Below are 15223 nucleotides of genomic sequence, written 5' to 3'. Positions count from 1 at the left end.
ACATCAGTTTGTCTTTGTATAGTATAAGTGTGGCAGTTCAGTGAATGTCCGTCCGATGATCTACAAAGTTGTGTATCATCTGGTACTATCCTAACAGAAACATCCTTTGCCATAACTCTGTTCACATTGTCACATGATTGTGCAGGAGACTCAACCAAGTGTTCGGGCCTCCAGCTCTTCATCCTCATATGGGTATGTAATATCTTGTACTTTGTATCAGTCTCCAGTGACTTCTTTATAGTACATTCGAACTGCCTGAATTTACTATAGCATTAAATTCCTTATCATCTATGGTTACTACTTTAAGGTATTTACTCACCAATTGATCCTTATAATGAGTGATATGTTTAACCTCGCCACTAGGAGTCTTAAGATCAGCGTTCTCTAAAAAACATGCCCACTTCTAGGTAAATGATTGGACAAATGTTATGTGGTCGATGAAACCAAAATTAATCGATTTGGATCTGATGCCAAGGAGGGGATGTGAAAGGGGCGAACTGAACTATTACGGACAAGACATAATTAAACCAGCTATTAAATTCAGTGGTGGAAGTAAAATTATATGGGAATGCATTATGTCAGAAGGGGTTAGTTTATTAGAGAAAATAGAAGGGAAAATGATTGCAGTAGACTATGTTAAATCAAAACATAATTTTGATCAAATGTATATAAAATGTATTTTTTGTTTTGTTTTTTGTTTAAGTAAAACAAAATGTTTTATTAAACAGGTTATCAATTGCTAATCATATGCTTAGACAATATAATCATATGTGATCAATTCGAGAGTCACTGTCTATGATATTACACAAATTTATAGGATTCTGTTCCGCTGTCATAATTCTACAAATCCTGCATAATATAGAAGAATGTATATATTTCATATGATCGTCATAATGCAATTATTAAAGTTCAGTGTCACATTGACAGATGAAGAAATAATGGAAGTTTCCATTTATACTTGTTTATCTATGGCTATTTCTTTTTGACACTTTTTTAATATCTTGGTTATTTTTTGTGATAATGAAATTAGTAGAATCCACCTTCGTATTACGGAAGAACGGATTTTGCCATCACTCACTTTTATAGATTTTTTTCTCAAACGTTCGTACTACGTTACAAACTATGAACATGGCTAACAAAATTCATAAAGTATTTGTGTATGGAACATTAAAGAAAGGTGAACCGAATCATCATTGGCTGACAGATATTAAAAATGGAGCAGCCAATTTCGTCTCGAGAGCTACTACAAATGATAAATATCCTCTAGTAATAGCAACAAGATATAACATACCATTTTTACTGGACAAGCCGGGAGAAGGATACAATGTTTCTGGAGAAATTTATGAGGTAGATGACAAAATGTTAAGTAACTTGGATGTCTTAGAAGATCACCCGAACCTTTACGTGCGTGAATTAGCAGATGTCTCAAGTGATGAAGGTATAATACATATCAATACTTGATGCAAACCACTTAAATTGAAGGTCCTTTATACTCCCCATACATTGTTACATTGAAATAATATAAAACTAGCTGAAAGTGGAATTCTGTCTTAAGGCAATTAAGGCATCGTGCCTTAAGGCAAATTGCTGGAACTTCCCGTACCAAAAATTATTATTTTTTAAAAACGATTGACATTTTTAAAAAAAAATTACTTCGAAAAAATAAGATTTTTGAGAAACTATAAATTGGACAAAAATTACTTTACAATTTTTTTTTTTTTTTTAAATTTTTTTGGAAAAATAATGTTTTCTTTATTTTGGCATATTTTGGAAGATGTGAACTTTTTTTCAAAGCAATCGTACTGCTTTAACTGCATAGAGACAAAATGTCAAAGCGCGTAAGCGCCGCGTCGCCGTCTAACGAATAAACATTGGTACGGAACCCATAGGAATGCAAACAAAATTTATACTTATTGTTAAAATCTCTATAAAATATCTGATAATTTGATGTGCATATGTCTAATGATCATTTTTGACCGCCAAATGGCTTTTTTTTACTTTTTTCGTTAGATCTCCGAAACCGCTAGACCTGCCCTCATGAAAATTTGATCAATTCTTCATCTTGTCAATACAAGTCAAATGTTTTTTGAATTATTAAAATCGGACGCTCCGTTCTCTTAAAAACTGAGTTACCGTTTTCGGCACTTTTTGCCCCGTATCTTTGGAACGGCTGGAACTGCCTTCGCCAAAAACTAATCAGCACGTCTCCTTATCAATACGAATCGAATGCTTTTTGAATTATTCAAATCGGTTGATCCGTGTTCCCGAAATCGTCGACGAAAATTTGTATCCGCACATACATACATACACACACACATACATCCATTTTTTCTAAGGTATGCCAAAATGTTCAGAAACCTCTGAAACGTAAAGATATATAAAAATGTTCATTTTCGATTTTTTTGCGATTACTATAACTTGCCCTATGGGAAGTTAAATATTGAAATTACATGAAATTTTATGTATCCTCGGTTATTAGTATTAATTTCACTGAAATTTTCTCTTTCAATACAAACTTTGTTTTTAATTTTCATATATTTTATTAAAAATATTATAAAGAAATTGATCTTTGAAATAAAATGTCTTTGATACAGTTAACATACAAAATTTTTGCGTGCAATAGATTTTTAAAACATTGCATTTAACATTCTTACTATTAATTCACAGCATAAAAATATCTTATGGTAATAACAATTTTAAAGAAGATATATTTTTGTGGAATTCAATATCCAGATGTGTAAATCTTTGTTTTGATAAAATAATAATGCATGCAGCATCAATATATTTATGATAAAATCCTCTATTCAACATGTTAAGGTGTCTTTGGTAATATGATTCTAACTTAAGATGAAATGTTTATTTTCAGTCGACACTCGTGTTGGATATATCTATTAAAAACATTCCCTCCAGCTTTACTGTCTGCATTATTTCTTGAAAATTATACTAATAAACCACCAACCCACTATACGCACCAAGATCCAGTAGAACAATTGACATCAAAGATGATTTGGACTATAAGTTAGTAGTTTAATGTGTATATGTGTAAAAATATTTATATGATTTGTTATTTACGATGCAATGTTTAATAAAAATAAAGATACTAATAAATTTTTAGTTAGTGAAGATTGCCATAGTATGGAAAAATTTGAACATGAGATATAGATCTGTTTATATTAAACTTAGAGTAATTAACACTGAACTTATATATATTTCTATAAAATAAAATATTTAAATTTATGAAAAAAATTTCAATAATAATAAAACTTATCACTTCCCTTTTAACGTAATTCATCTTCATTCCAAAAGGTGCTAGGCAAATCACAGCCAGTGTACCCACCAATCGATATGCAATATGTTATTAGACGGTTCCAATTATTATCCAATGACAATAAAGATGGATTTCCAAAAATTACAAGCAATGTTTTAGCTCTAGTTATTGCAACATTCAATCTCTTGGGATTCCTAACAAATCCTAAAGTATGTTGCAGATCTTGAACTACTTTGGATTTACTTGATCTCACGGTAGAAATGAGTATTATTGATCTTTCTTGGCCTTGGAATTCCTCGACACTACCAATTTTGGGAACAGGAATATGCAATTCTTCAAGGGTGCCACGAATGACTTGTACTTGCTTTTGATAAGGAGTAATGATTCCAATATCATCTGTTTTAATACCCTTGGCATATAATTTGGACATAAAATCTAGAATCTGAATAAAATAAAACAAAAATAGTAATCTTGACAAAACTTTAGTAGGAAATGATCAGAATGAAATATGTAATAACCAAAGATGAAAATCGAGCACAAAATGAAAGAAAAACCTTAATTTGTGATAAAAAGAAATTGATACTGATTAGAATTACTGCGTTATGCAAGAACACTGAAATTATTGGTATTTCTTCTATAAGTAACAGCAAGTGATTTTTTAAGCTCATTCATGTTCGATATTCCAGATAAAATGAATTAAGAAAAAAATGGTTTAAAACTAAAGATAAGTAAGTATGTTTATGATATTGTTATACTAAAATTTTACTATAATAATTCAAATATATTTTGATCTCACTCTGACTAAAAATAAATCATTCTAATTTTATTTATTATAATAATTACAAAATAATCAATAATGTATTTAATTCAAATTAAATTATTATAGTATAATTATTTAATTAAACCAATAAAAATTTATATTGAATGTAATCAATAATAAAATTTGATAATCTTTTTGAGTTATTCAAATTCCAATCAACACAATTTCCTTTAGCCAAGAAAATTTGTTGTTGATAAAGTTTATTTGTAAATTATTTTTGTGATGTACCTGGCCTGCTTCTGCCTTATTATACCATGATGGACTGTCATCTGACTGGACATTTTTTCCCTGTATTCCATGGAAAACTATGGGCGGAGGCCCCCTTTCAGCATCTCTTTTTGGAAGCATGTCAGCAACTAAATTAAGGAGTTTTTCATCATTGCTGCCCTTCAGTACTTTCTGTAACAGCATTTCATAATGTAATACTTTTATAATACAGAATTATAATCAATAAATTTTAAGAAATGAATTACCTGAGCTTCTAAATCAGAATCATAAAACATATCACTAGGTAATTTTAAAATTTCTGGCAAAGATCTGTAATTATTGACTAGTTTTGTAACTAAGTGCGGATTATAACCTCCAGTATCTTTAAAACCCTGAAATAAATATGATATTAATTTAAATAAAGTTTCACCTACTAAAGAAAATAATATTTATATTGCAAGCTAAAATTAAAAACACTCAATCTTATATCAAGATACTAGAGAAATAAGAATACTAGAGAATAAGCATATTTTAGAATAGTCAAGAATAACACTAACTTCAGCATCTTTTTGATAGGGAACCCGCAACATTAATCTGCTCAAATATGATTCCTCTAAACCAAAATGAGCAGCAAACTTGCTGCCTACAATAGGTCCTAATTGCATTGGGTCTCCTGCAATATATAATATGAATGAATATATGAACAATCATTATTTGTTCAATTTAAATATACTGCCAAAACATAAAACACTAGTGGGGTGCATGGCATCGTGCCTTAAGGCAAATTGCTGGAACTTCCCGTACCGTAAATAAAAATTTTGTTATGAAACCCAAAAAAATTACACAGAATGTATACACATTAAAATCTCTATAAAATATCTGATAATTTGATGTACATATGTCCAATAAATATTTTTAACCGCCAAACGACATTTGTTTAACTTATTTTTATTGAGAGTTCGTAACCGCTGGACCTACCTTCTCAGAAATTTAATCAGTTACCATTTTTTGAACTTTTTGCCCCGTATCTTTGGTACGGCTAGACCTGCCTTAGCCAAAAACTAATCAGCACATCTCTTTATCAATACGAATCATATGTTTTTTGAATTATTCAAATTGGTTGATCGGTGTTCCCGACACCGTCGACAAAATTTTGTGTCCACACACACACACATACATCCATTTTTCTACGGTATGCCAAAATATTCAGAAACCTTTGAAACGTAAAGATATATAAAAATTTTCATTTTTAATCTTTTTGCGATTACTATAACCTACCCTACAAGAAGTTAATAAACTGATGAATCTGTGCATGATTATACACTATAATATTATAATATGGAATAAATATTAGAATCGAATCATACATAACGCATAAAAAAAATCAAAATAACAAAGGTTCAAATAAAAAAAATTGGAGAGCGTCTTACATGACTAATACTAATATTTTTAGTAATATTACGTGACAGTCAACAATTAAAAGCACAAATCAAAATTAAAATTAAAGGAACATTTTATTTGCTAGTTTATTTACTAAATATTACCTGCTAAAATAATTTGACCCTTTTCAACATGAGTATGAGTCATCGGAACCATAATTTCAGGTTCAGTGGCTTGTCCAGCCTCATCTACAATAACATGTGTGAAATGTCCACGTTTAAGGCCCATTGTATGAAGCTGCCCTAATGTCATGCAAGTACTTATTATAAGCCTATAACGTGCCAGCTGCGACCTTGTGCTATGCAATCTGAGGCCAGTATCCATTGTTTTAAACTGTAATTGAATAGAATTCAATTAAAAGCAACTCAAAAAATTAAAGGTCAGAATTTGTTTCAAAATTCTAGGATCACTTTTAAATATGTAATGTTTCTTATAAAGTTTTAGTTATTGTAACAATCAAGTTCAGCTGCTTAGCTTCACTTACAAGTTTAAAAATGTTAAATACAATGATGAAGAATAGAGAAAAAATTAAAGAAATTTACAGATTGGGAGGTGTGCCGGTTAAAAATTATAAATTAGGAATGTTTGTTAAATTGGAAAAAGTCTTAGTGGTATAGATTCAACAAGCGCAAACTTTAAAATTATCTGAAAGTGGCAGTATGCAATAAAGCTTTACTACATGCAAGGTAACATATAAAATTGTGGAAATCTTGTTAAAAAGTAACAAAGTAAGAAAAAAAAATCCAATGAGTTATATTACATCCATAAAATATTCTAGAACTAATTACCCTAGATTCTCTTGTTCCTTCCCTTGCTAAATCAACTGTTGAGCAATAAGGTTGAATATCATCAGGCACCATGCCACTTTCAATTAAATGATGGGCTAAAACACGAACCATTTCACCAGGTTTTAAACCTAAACCAATCAGCCTTTGTGTCAGCAAGTTTGACGAACTATTAGAAGGTGTAGCTGAAATATAAATTTATTTTCAATCTCATTCACTATTTTACTATTTTTGAACAATAATTATAAAAAGTTATTTATAAATCTGCAAAACAGGTCTGATTGTACATTGATGTAAATTTACAAAACACAAATTGCTTTTACCACAATTTGCAAACACATAACGGAAGATGAATGAAAAGTTAAGCACAATACCTAATAAAATTCTGCTGTTAGGAATTAATTTAAGAATCTGCATGACAGTTTCTACAACAGTGATGGTCTTTCCTGTGCCTGGAGGACCAAATATAATATATGGTAATGGTCTTGCATCGCCTCGAAGAATATTTTTAACAGTTTGCTTTTGCAACTTGTTCATATCTTTATTTATCCTAAAACAAAGATTTTAGGCTGATTTAAAATTGAACAATAATTTCATTTACTATGATTGAAAAATACTAATCACAATTGCAGTATCAGAAATTATTCTTGCATAAAATATAAAATTATTTAAGTGAATATAGAAAACTGTTATTGACTGAATAGAACAAAGGACTGCGGCATAGGTATAATAACTTGAGAGTAAGAATGAAAACACTCAATAATTGACCAAGAAAAATGATAAAATAATAAATTATTATGAATTCTTAATTCACAAAAATACAGCAAGTTTTTGTTTCTGTAATATTTGATTTAAAATGGCCCTAAAACATGTCCAATATTACCATATTCTGTATCACAGTGCCAAAATCATGTCTTACCATTCAATATGCTTAGTCACTACACTTTCGCTCTTAACAACTGATTTAAAATCATTCGTATTTTCAATGGAACATAAAGGTCTTTCATGCAATATAGTATTTATAATCTCTTTTTTCTTTTCTTCTAGAACCAAATCTTCATTTTCATCTAAATTGATATCTAATTGTGGCAATCTTAAATTGCACTGGGCAGCAAATAGTATTTTTCTTCCCAAATTTTCAACAGCCATTTCAATTGCTTGCTGACACCTTAAATAAAACAAATGCAAATGAATATTTTTCAAATAAAAAATAAAATGTTTATTTTTTCATATTGCCATCAATTAGTGATTGAAGGGTTTTGCAATCATTTTCTTTAATCTAGTATTTGTAACAAGTATTTTGTAATAAACTTTGATTTATCATATAAATAAATATATGTAAATCATGAACAGTGTTTTCTCTACCCACAAATAATTGAAATATTATAAATTTTGCAAACACAAACTTCACATACGGGTTCTTATAACAGAATGTAATAATTATGACAACTTACAATTTATAACAATAAATAAAGATAAAAAATGAAAAAAAAAATTATATGTATATATAAATATGTGTGTATGCATGTGTATATAAATCACTCACCTGCGTATGCTTGTACGAGTTGTATGAAACTCCAAAATATAATCTTTACCATTATATTTGTCATGAAATTGTGGATTAAACTTGAGCCAAATACTATTTGCTTGAACTTTATGTATAAAACCTTGATATTTAACTGCTTGTGGGTCCTCAATATCAATTGCTAATAATGAATCTCCACTCATCAAGGAAGGTCTTCTTTCCGACAGATTAGGAATTTCTAATGCCAAATATCCTTGACAATGTGTGAAATGGGCTCTTGGCATATTATATTGGCTAATAGCCAGTTGAGAATCGATATCTTCTAGATATAGTAAAACTCGAAATCTTGGAAGGTAGGTTTCAAAACTTACATCGAATTTTAAAATAGGTTCCATATCGACTATTACTTGAGATATAGAATCAAAAGATTGCTTGCCTTTTCCAGTTACTCCCTTGTATAATCTGTCAGGTATATAATACATACCTAAAGCTTTATGTACAAATGAAGGATTTTTAATCAGTTGCTCTCCAGGAATAACTGTTTTGAAATTAATCATAGATGATCTCAATTTGGCTGCATTTTGGTACATGGTACTCATTGAATTTTTTTTACTGGATCCTTTGGTTATTTCTGTATCAATATCTACATCGATATCAATATACTTAGCAATTTTGAAGTTTCTGAATGAGAATATTAATAGTTCTTTAGAATAACCACTGTGTTTAGCTGTACATGTAAGTTTAAACTTAAGTGTTTGACCACAATTTAAGTCACGCGGCAGCTTTAAGTTTACTAATTCTAACTGTGAATCAACTGATTTTCTAAAATGAGCATCAACAATTTGTTGTTTATAAGATCCATTATTTGTTATTTCCACAAAGGATTGATCTATATCTCCAATTTGTTTTGCAACAAATTTTAGAGGTTTTACACTTATGCCATTCTTGGGAGTAAGCAAATGCTTAATTAGAGCTTCGATTTTATTTTCATGAGTGAGATTACTCGCTTTCAAAGTAAGTGGAATCACTTTCAAAGCGCGAAAGGAAATTGAACTTGTTCACTTTCTATAAACTCAGTCATAACTCGATCGCCCTTCACAGGGTTGTATCCGATTTCGCAAGCATCTCTATAAAATAAAATGTCCTTGTCGACAACACCACGATTGTTGTCAATATCATAAGCTGAAATCTCTCCTTCACGATGATCCTTTAGTTGAGGTTCTATTTTTACAACATCCAATATCTGTAAGATATCGAAGATAAATATAAATGTGGTTGTAAGTTGTTTTTACAATAAAATGCCTATATTTCTCATTAATATGAAATATCAAATAGCATTCAAATGATGACACATATATGAAACTTTATATAATTTTGCTATTAAATGCAAGTTTTTCACCAATAAAATTTTATAAATAATTTTTCGTTTTTTTTCATGTATATTTATTTAAGGAAATCATTTAAAACATTACAAATTTATTTCTAACTCATTTCAATCATTTTCAAAGAATATTCATTGAATAGTTTGAATCGCTAAAGTTACTTACCTCTCCAGCCAAAGTAAACTCTGTAGCATCTGTTTGATAAACAGCCTCTACATTCACTATGTCACCAGTTTCAGGAACAAATGTTGTCTTTACTTTATCCAAGTCACATGTTATTGGTATATTTTCCAAAACAATTGATCGGCCGATCTTTGCCATTACCTTAGTGCATATACTACGCATATGAACATCATAAACTGCTTTATCTTCAGCAGTATTATTCTGTTCTAAAACTTGAGTGTCATTTTTATCCCACGATTCATTTTGAATTGAAATAATTTTCCGAATACTTATTTCACCATTCTCTTGTACATAACCAAGATACTGCACATTATGCCCAACCTTCAGGTTTGGGACCGTGTTCTGGTCAATACCAAAAGGAAATTTATCGTCAATTAGACCAGAGTTCGTAGTAAGTTTAGTAATTACCCCTAGAAAATACGAAACTTGAAGACTTGAGGAAAAAAGTAGAATTTTTCAATAATTACCTTTTCTTTCCACACAATGGGCTTTCTTTTCAAGTGAAGGTTTTGGCGGCTCCTCAGTATGCTCTTCATCGCTAGAGTTAGCAAAAGCTTCATTTATATTCGTTTTATTCAAACGTTTCAAAACTGAATCCTCTACTCTGTCTTTCTTGAAGAACCAATTCAATGCCGACGAAATCATCTTGTATAAACAGAATCTCAACCCACAAAAATGTTCTTGATTACCCTGTAATTGTACAAAACATTTTAAGATAAATTTTCTTTATATTGACTACAAAACATGGAATTTATGAGCGATCAAAAATACTACCTTAAACCGTCTATCTCAACCGACCGCCATTATAATACTGGACGAACGACCAACGAAGCAACATAACAAACGAAATTACGGTGTGAAGTCACACAGGGTTTAAATTTAACATACTGTCTGCCATAATGGCTGCTTTCGAAAAAAAATACAGGATAACACAAAAACCAAAACAGCAAGCGCAACACCTAGATTTATTAACGAAACACCAAGATTAATTATTGATTTGAAAACTAGTGTTGCATGGCATAGTGCTCTAAAGCAAATTTCTGGAACATTCCGTACCAAAATTTAAGATTATAAAAAAATACTCATTTTTTTTTGAAAACTGAAAAAATAGGATTTTTGAGAACTTTATGAATTTTTTTTTCATAACTTTTTGAAAATATTGAACTTTTTTCAAAGTAATCGCGCCGGCTACAAATTGGTACGAAACCCATAGAAATGCAGACTAGTGGTGCATGGCATCGTGCCTTAAGGAAAATTGCTGGAATTTCCCGCACCGTACCGAAATGATCGAGGCATATTTAATGTTTTCAAATAGCTGTAACATTTTCTAATACAAGAATTATATTAACTGAACTGCAAAGTTGAAATTATTTATTTAAAATATATAAGTGAGCTTCAGAACTTGAGACGGAATTAAAATTAAAATCTAATCTAGTGGGGTGCATGGCATCGTGCCTTAAGGCAAATTGCTGGAACTTTCCATACCGCAACGAAATATTCAAGGAATATTAAATGTTTTCAAATAGATTATTATAAATAAATACTGTAACTTTGTCTAATATTTATAAGAATTAAATAAACTGAATTGGGAAGTTGAAAATATTTGTTTAAGGTATATTAGAACTTAAGTCAGAATTACAATTAAAATCTGAATTATTTTTGATATACAAAGAAAATATTTTTCGAAAAAAAAAATTTATTTTTGAAAAAAAAATTTAAACTAAAAAACTTTTTCCAAAAGCAATTATTTTGTTAAAACAAGCAGAAAGTTCTTTAAATCATTCAAATCGGACGCTTAGTTCTCTCAAAAACTGCCATTTTTTGCATTTAGCTCTGATCTCCAAAACGGCTGGACCTGCCTTTGCCAAAAACTAATCACCACTTCGGCCCGTCATTACAAACTGAATGTTTTTTGGATCATTCAAATCCGATGCTCCGATCTCTCAAAAACTCGATTTCTATTTTCTGCATTCTTTGCTCTGTATCTCCGAAACGGCTGGACCTGCCTTTGCCAAAAACTAATTAGCACATCTCCATATAAATAGGAATCGAATGTTTTTTGAACCATTCAAATCGATTAATCCGTGCGCCCGAAAACGTGGAAAAAGAGTTATTTTGCCAACACAAGATTTTATCAGATCAATTCAATCAGCAGATCATTCAATTCGGATATTCCTATAGGATACTTTTACTTTTTCATTAGATTCCCGAAACCATAGATAAAAAAGAGTAGAGCTAGTCCTACTTCCTAAAAACTTAGTCAGTTTTTCATTTTTTCAATGCAAGTACAAAGTTTTTTGAATTATTGAATTGCAAATTTTGACACTTTTTGACACCGTATCTTCGAAACAACTGGACCTACCTTTGCCAAAAACTAATCAGCATATAGATAAATAAGCATAATAAACACGTCTCCTTGTCAATAGGAATCAAATGCTTTTTGAAATCATTGAAATCGGTTGATCCATAGTTGATCAGTGTTCTCAAAATCGTCGACAAAAAATTTATACGCATATTAAGGTGCGTCCACACCTAACGAACGAACACGTACGAACATGTCGAACAAGAAAATACAAAGAAGAACGAACAGGAACCCGAACGAACAAGAAAAATTCCAAACAAACGCCTCAAAGCAGTGAGGGCTTGAATCTTTTTGTTCGAGGATGTACCGTGAAACGTCAGATTTATTATTTAAAGTGGCGGGAAAGAGCAAAATTATTTAAAGTCATCAAATTTACAAAATTTGTCAATAACATCAATATCTTATTATAAACACAACATAAACTAATGCAGGACTGCACATTTTTACATCAAAAAAGAAAAATGTTTGTCTACATTCGTGGTAGCGTCCACACTGCACATACGAGAACAAACATGAACGAACAATTCCCTTTGATGTACCGACAAGTTGCGGAACATTGCTCGCCATGTTTATTTATGTTTGTTCGTGTTCGTTGTGACGCCACACTATGCTCGTTGCCGTTCGTTCTGGTACGAAATTCTTGCTTGTTCATGTTCGTTCGTTAGGTGTGGATGCACCTTTAAGGCAAATTGCTAGAATATTCCGTACCGTAATCGAAAATCTAGGTACGGAACTCAAAAAAATTACACAAAATGTGTACACATTATAAAAATCTCTATAAAATATCTGATAATTTGATATGCATAAGTCCAATAAACATTTTTGTTTAACTTATTTTTATTGAGAGTTCATAACCGCTGGACCTGCCTTCTCAAAAATTTAATCAGTTGTTCATTTTGTCAATACAAGTAAAATGTTTTTTGAATGATTAAAATCGGACGCGCCATTCTCTTAAAAACTGAGTTAACGTTTTTGACACTTTTTGCCCCGTATCTTCGGATCGGCTAGACCTGCTTTTGCCAAAAACTAATCAACATGTATCCTTATAAATACGAATCGAATGTTTTTTAAATTATTCATATCGGTTGTTACACTCACATACACACACACTCACACATACATCCAATTTTTCTAAGGTATGCCAAAATGTTCAAAAACCTGTGAAACGTAAAGGTATGTAAAAATTTTCATTTTCGATTTTTTTTTAATTTCTATAACTTACCCCATAGATAAAAGAAGAGTATACCCTGGTGGACTTACCCTACGGGAAGTTATTAAATTAAATGAATAATTAAATCTTCAATTTAATGAATAAATAATGTTTATGGTCATAAGTGCTATTGGGATTATGAGAATGAGTTTTAACGTAAACTTAATTACTCTTTACTAATAATTTATCGTTTGAATGATATTTTCAAATTCGGAAGAGAAACTAGTGGGGCGCATGGCATCGTGCCTTACGGCAAATTGCCCGTACCAAAAATTATTTTTTTTTAAAAAAGATTAACATTTTTGAAAAAAATTTACTCTAAAAAATTAGATTTTTGAGAAACTATAAATTTTTGACAAAAATTTACTTTTTTTTAAAAAAAAAAGACTTTTTGAAGAAAAGTGTATTTTGAAATACTTTGGAAATTCTGAACTTTTTTTCAAAGCAATCGTACTGCTTTAACTGCATAGAGACGAAATATCGAAGCGCGTAAGCGCCGCGCCGCCGTCTAACGGATAAGCATTGGAACGTAACCCATAGGAATGTAAACAAAATTTATACTTATTGTTAAAATCTCTATAAAATATCTGATAATTTGATGTGCATATGTCTAATGATCATTTTTGACCGCCAGATGGCATTTTTTTTTTACTTTTTTACTAGAACTCCAAAACCGCTAGACCTGCCTTCATGAAAATTAGATCAGTTTTTCATCTTGTTAATACAAGTAAAATGTTTTTTGAATTATTCAAATTGGACACTCCGTTCTCATAAAAACTGAGTTACCGTTTTTGGCATTTTTGCCCTGTAGACCTGCCACCGCCAAAAACTAATCAGCACGTCTCCTTATCAATACAAATCGAATGTTTTTTTAATTATTCAAATCGCTTCATCCGTGTTCCCGAAATCGTCGACGAAAATTTGTATCCGAACACACACACATACACACACATATACATCCATTTTTTCTAAGGTATGCCAAAATGTTCAGAAACCTTTGAAACGTAAAGATATATAAAAATTAATCATTTTCGATTTTTTTTGCGATTACTATAACTTACCCTACTGCCCTACGGGAAGTAAAGAATGTACCGTGTGTGAGTAACCTAAGCGTTTTCATTCGCTGGTTGTTGGTAAAAGAGTTTGATTCAAATAACAATCTGTCAAACCAAATTCATGGTCATTGTAAACACGATATACTTTTAGGTTATATATCAACATATATCAATGTGCAGAAAATTCTAAGAAAAACGATAAAGAATTTTTGCTTCGTCGTGTTTCTTTGAAATAAAATGGTAGACTCTGTATCATATAAAAATAACATATGCGTGGTATGTGAATGTGAAACTGACAGATATAAATGCACTACATGCAAGGCTAAATAGTAAGTGAACAACTTGTATTTGTTCATAAAAATGTTTTGAAGTATCTATTTTAAATATAACAATACATTTAATAACCAGTTTCTGTAAAAAAATTCTTATATCACCTTTTTATACATTCGAAGATTTCATTATTCGTGCTCTTTTGTCAAATGTTTTCATTATTTTTTTTTTAATTTTCAGCTGTAGTTTAACATGCTATAAAAAACATAAGGAGTTTCCTTGTGTACCAGAAAAAGAAGTAAATGACTCATCTGGCCACGATAACAAAAGTAAAGCAATTGATGATTATTTATTTCCGACAGAAGACACAGTACCTCGACACACATTAAAGCTGCTTGGTAAAGAAATTATTTTTAAAAAACATGTTTTAAAAGTTACTTGGTTTAACATATATTCAGTTTTTTCATATTACACCTTTTGCTTCCAGACTCCGACAAAACAATTAAATCTCTATTAACAAATCACCATTTACGAAATTTACTTGTATCTATAAAGAATTCAGAAAAACCAGCAAAAGCTATTAGTGACGCAATGTTAATACCTTTATTTGTTGAGTTTAGTGATGCTTGCCTTAAAGTTGTTGAACCTGAACCTATTGAAGGAGTAGATGCAGAGTAAATATTACGTTGTGTGTGTGTGTGTGTTTGTATATACAA

At 30.6% G+C, this 15223-nt stretch overlaps 3 protein-coding genes across 3 annotated transcripts; 2 read left to right on the top strand and 1 right to left on the bottom strand.

The window, feature by feature from the left end:
• The first annotated feature begins 960 nt into the window (after positions 1 to 960).
• On the top strand, positions 961 to 3023 carry LOC113388237 (putative gamma-glutamylcyclotransferase CG2811). The gene is made up of 2 exons (XM_026625635.1): positions 961 to 1438; positions 2848 to 3023. Exons 1-2 carry the CDS (start codon positions 1123 to 1125, stop codon positions 3021 to 3023), a joined length of 492 nt encoding a protein of 163 aa, XP_026481420.1. The 5' UTR covers positions 961 to 1122.
• A 253-nt stretch (positions 3024 to 3276) lies between these two features.
• Positions 3277 to 10494, bottom strand: LOC113387566 (probable RNA helicase armi). Its single transcript, XM_026624903.1, is given in 13 exon segments — positions 3277 to 3710; positions 4317 to 4487; positions 4562 to 4687; positions 4853 to 4968; positions 5840 to 6068; positions 6524 to 6705; positions 6895 to 7070; positions 7440 to 7688; positions 8067 to 9093; positions 9096 to 9288; positions 9593 to 10020; positions 10078 to 10300; positions 10385 to 10494. Coding segments are annotated over 12 exon segments (3507 nt in total). The 5' UTR covers positions 10256 to 10300; positions 10385 to 10494; the 3' UTR covers positions 3277 to 3278.
• A 3883-nt stretch (positions 10495 to 14377) lies between these two features.
• LOC113387862 (zinc finger HIT domain-containing protein 3) lies at positions 14378 to 15200 on the top strand. The gene is made up of 3 exons (XM_026625248.1): positions 14378 to 14566; positions 14748 to 14905; positions 14995 to 15200. The coding sequence occupies exons 1-3, from the start codon at positions 14475 to 14477 to the stop codon at positions 15183 to 15185; spliced, it is 441 nt and encodes a 146-aa protein (XP_026481033.1). The 5' UTR covers positions 14378 to 14474; the 3' UTR covers positions 15186 to 15200.
• The last annotated feature ends 23 nt before the right edge of the window (positions 15201 to 15223 follow it).

This window comes from Ctenocephalides felis, unplaced genomic scaffold (assembly GCF_003426905.1).
Source record: "Ctenocephalides felis isolate EL2017-DRISC unplaced genomic scaffold, ASM342690v1 CF-g0.4_SCAFFOLD_03572, whole genome shotgun sequence".
NCBI classification, from domain to species: Eukaryota; Metazoa; Arthropoda; class Insecta; order Siphonaptera; family Pulicidae; genus Ctenocephalides; species Ctenocephalides felis.
This window is presented reverse-complemented; position numbering and strand designations above follow the sequence as displayed.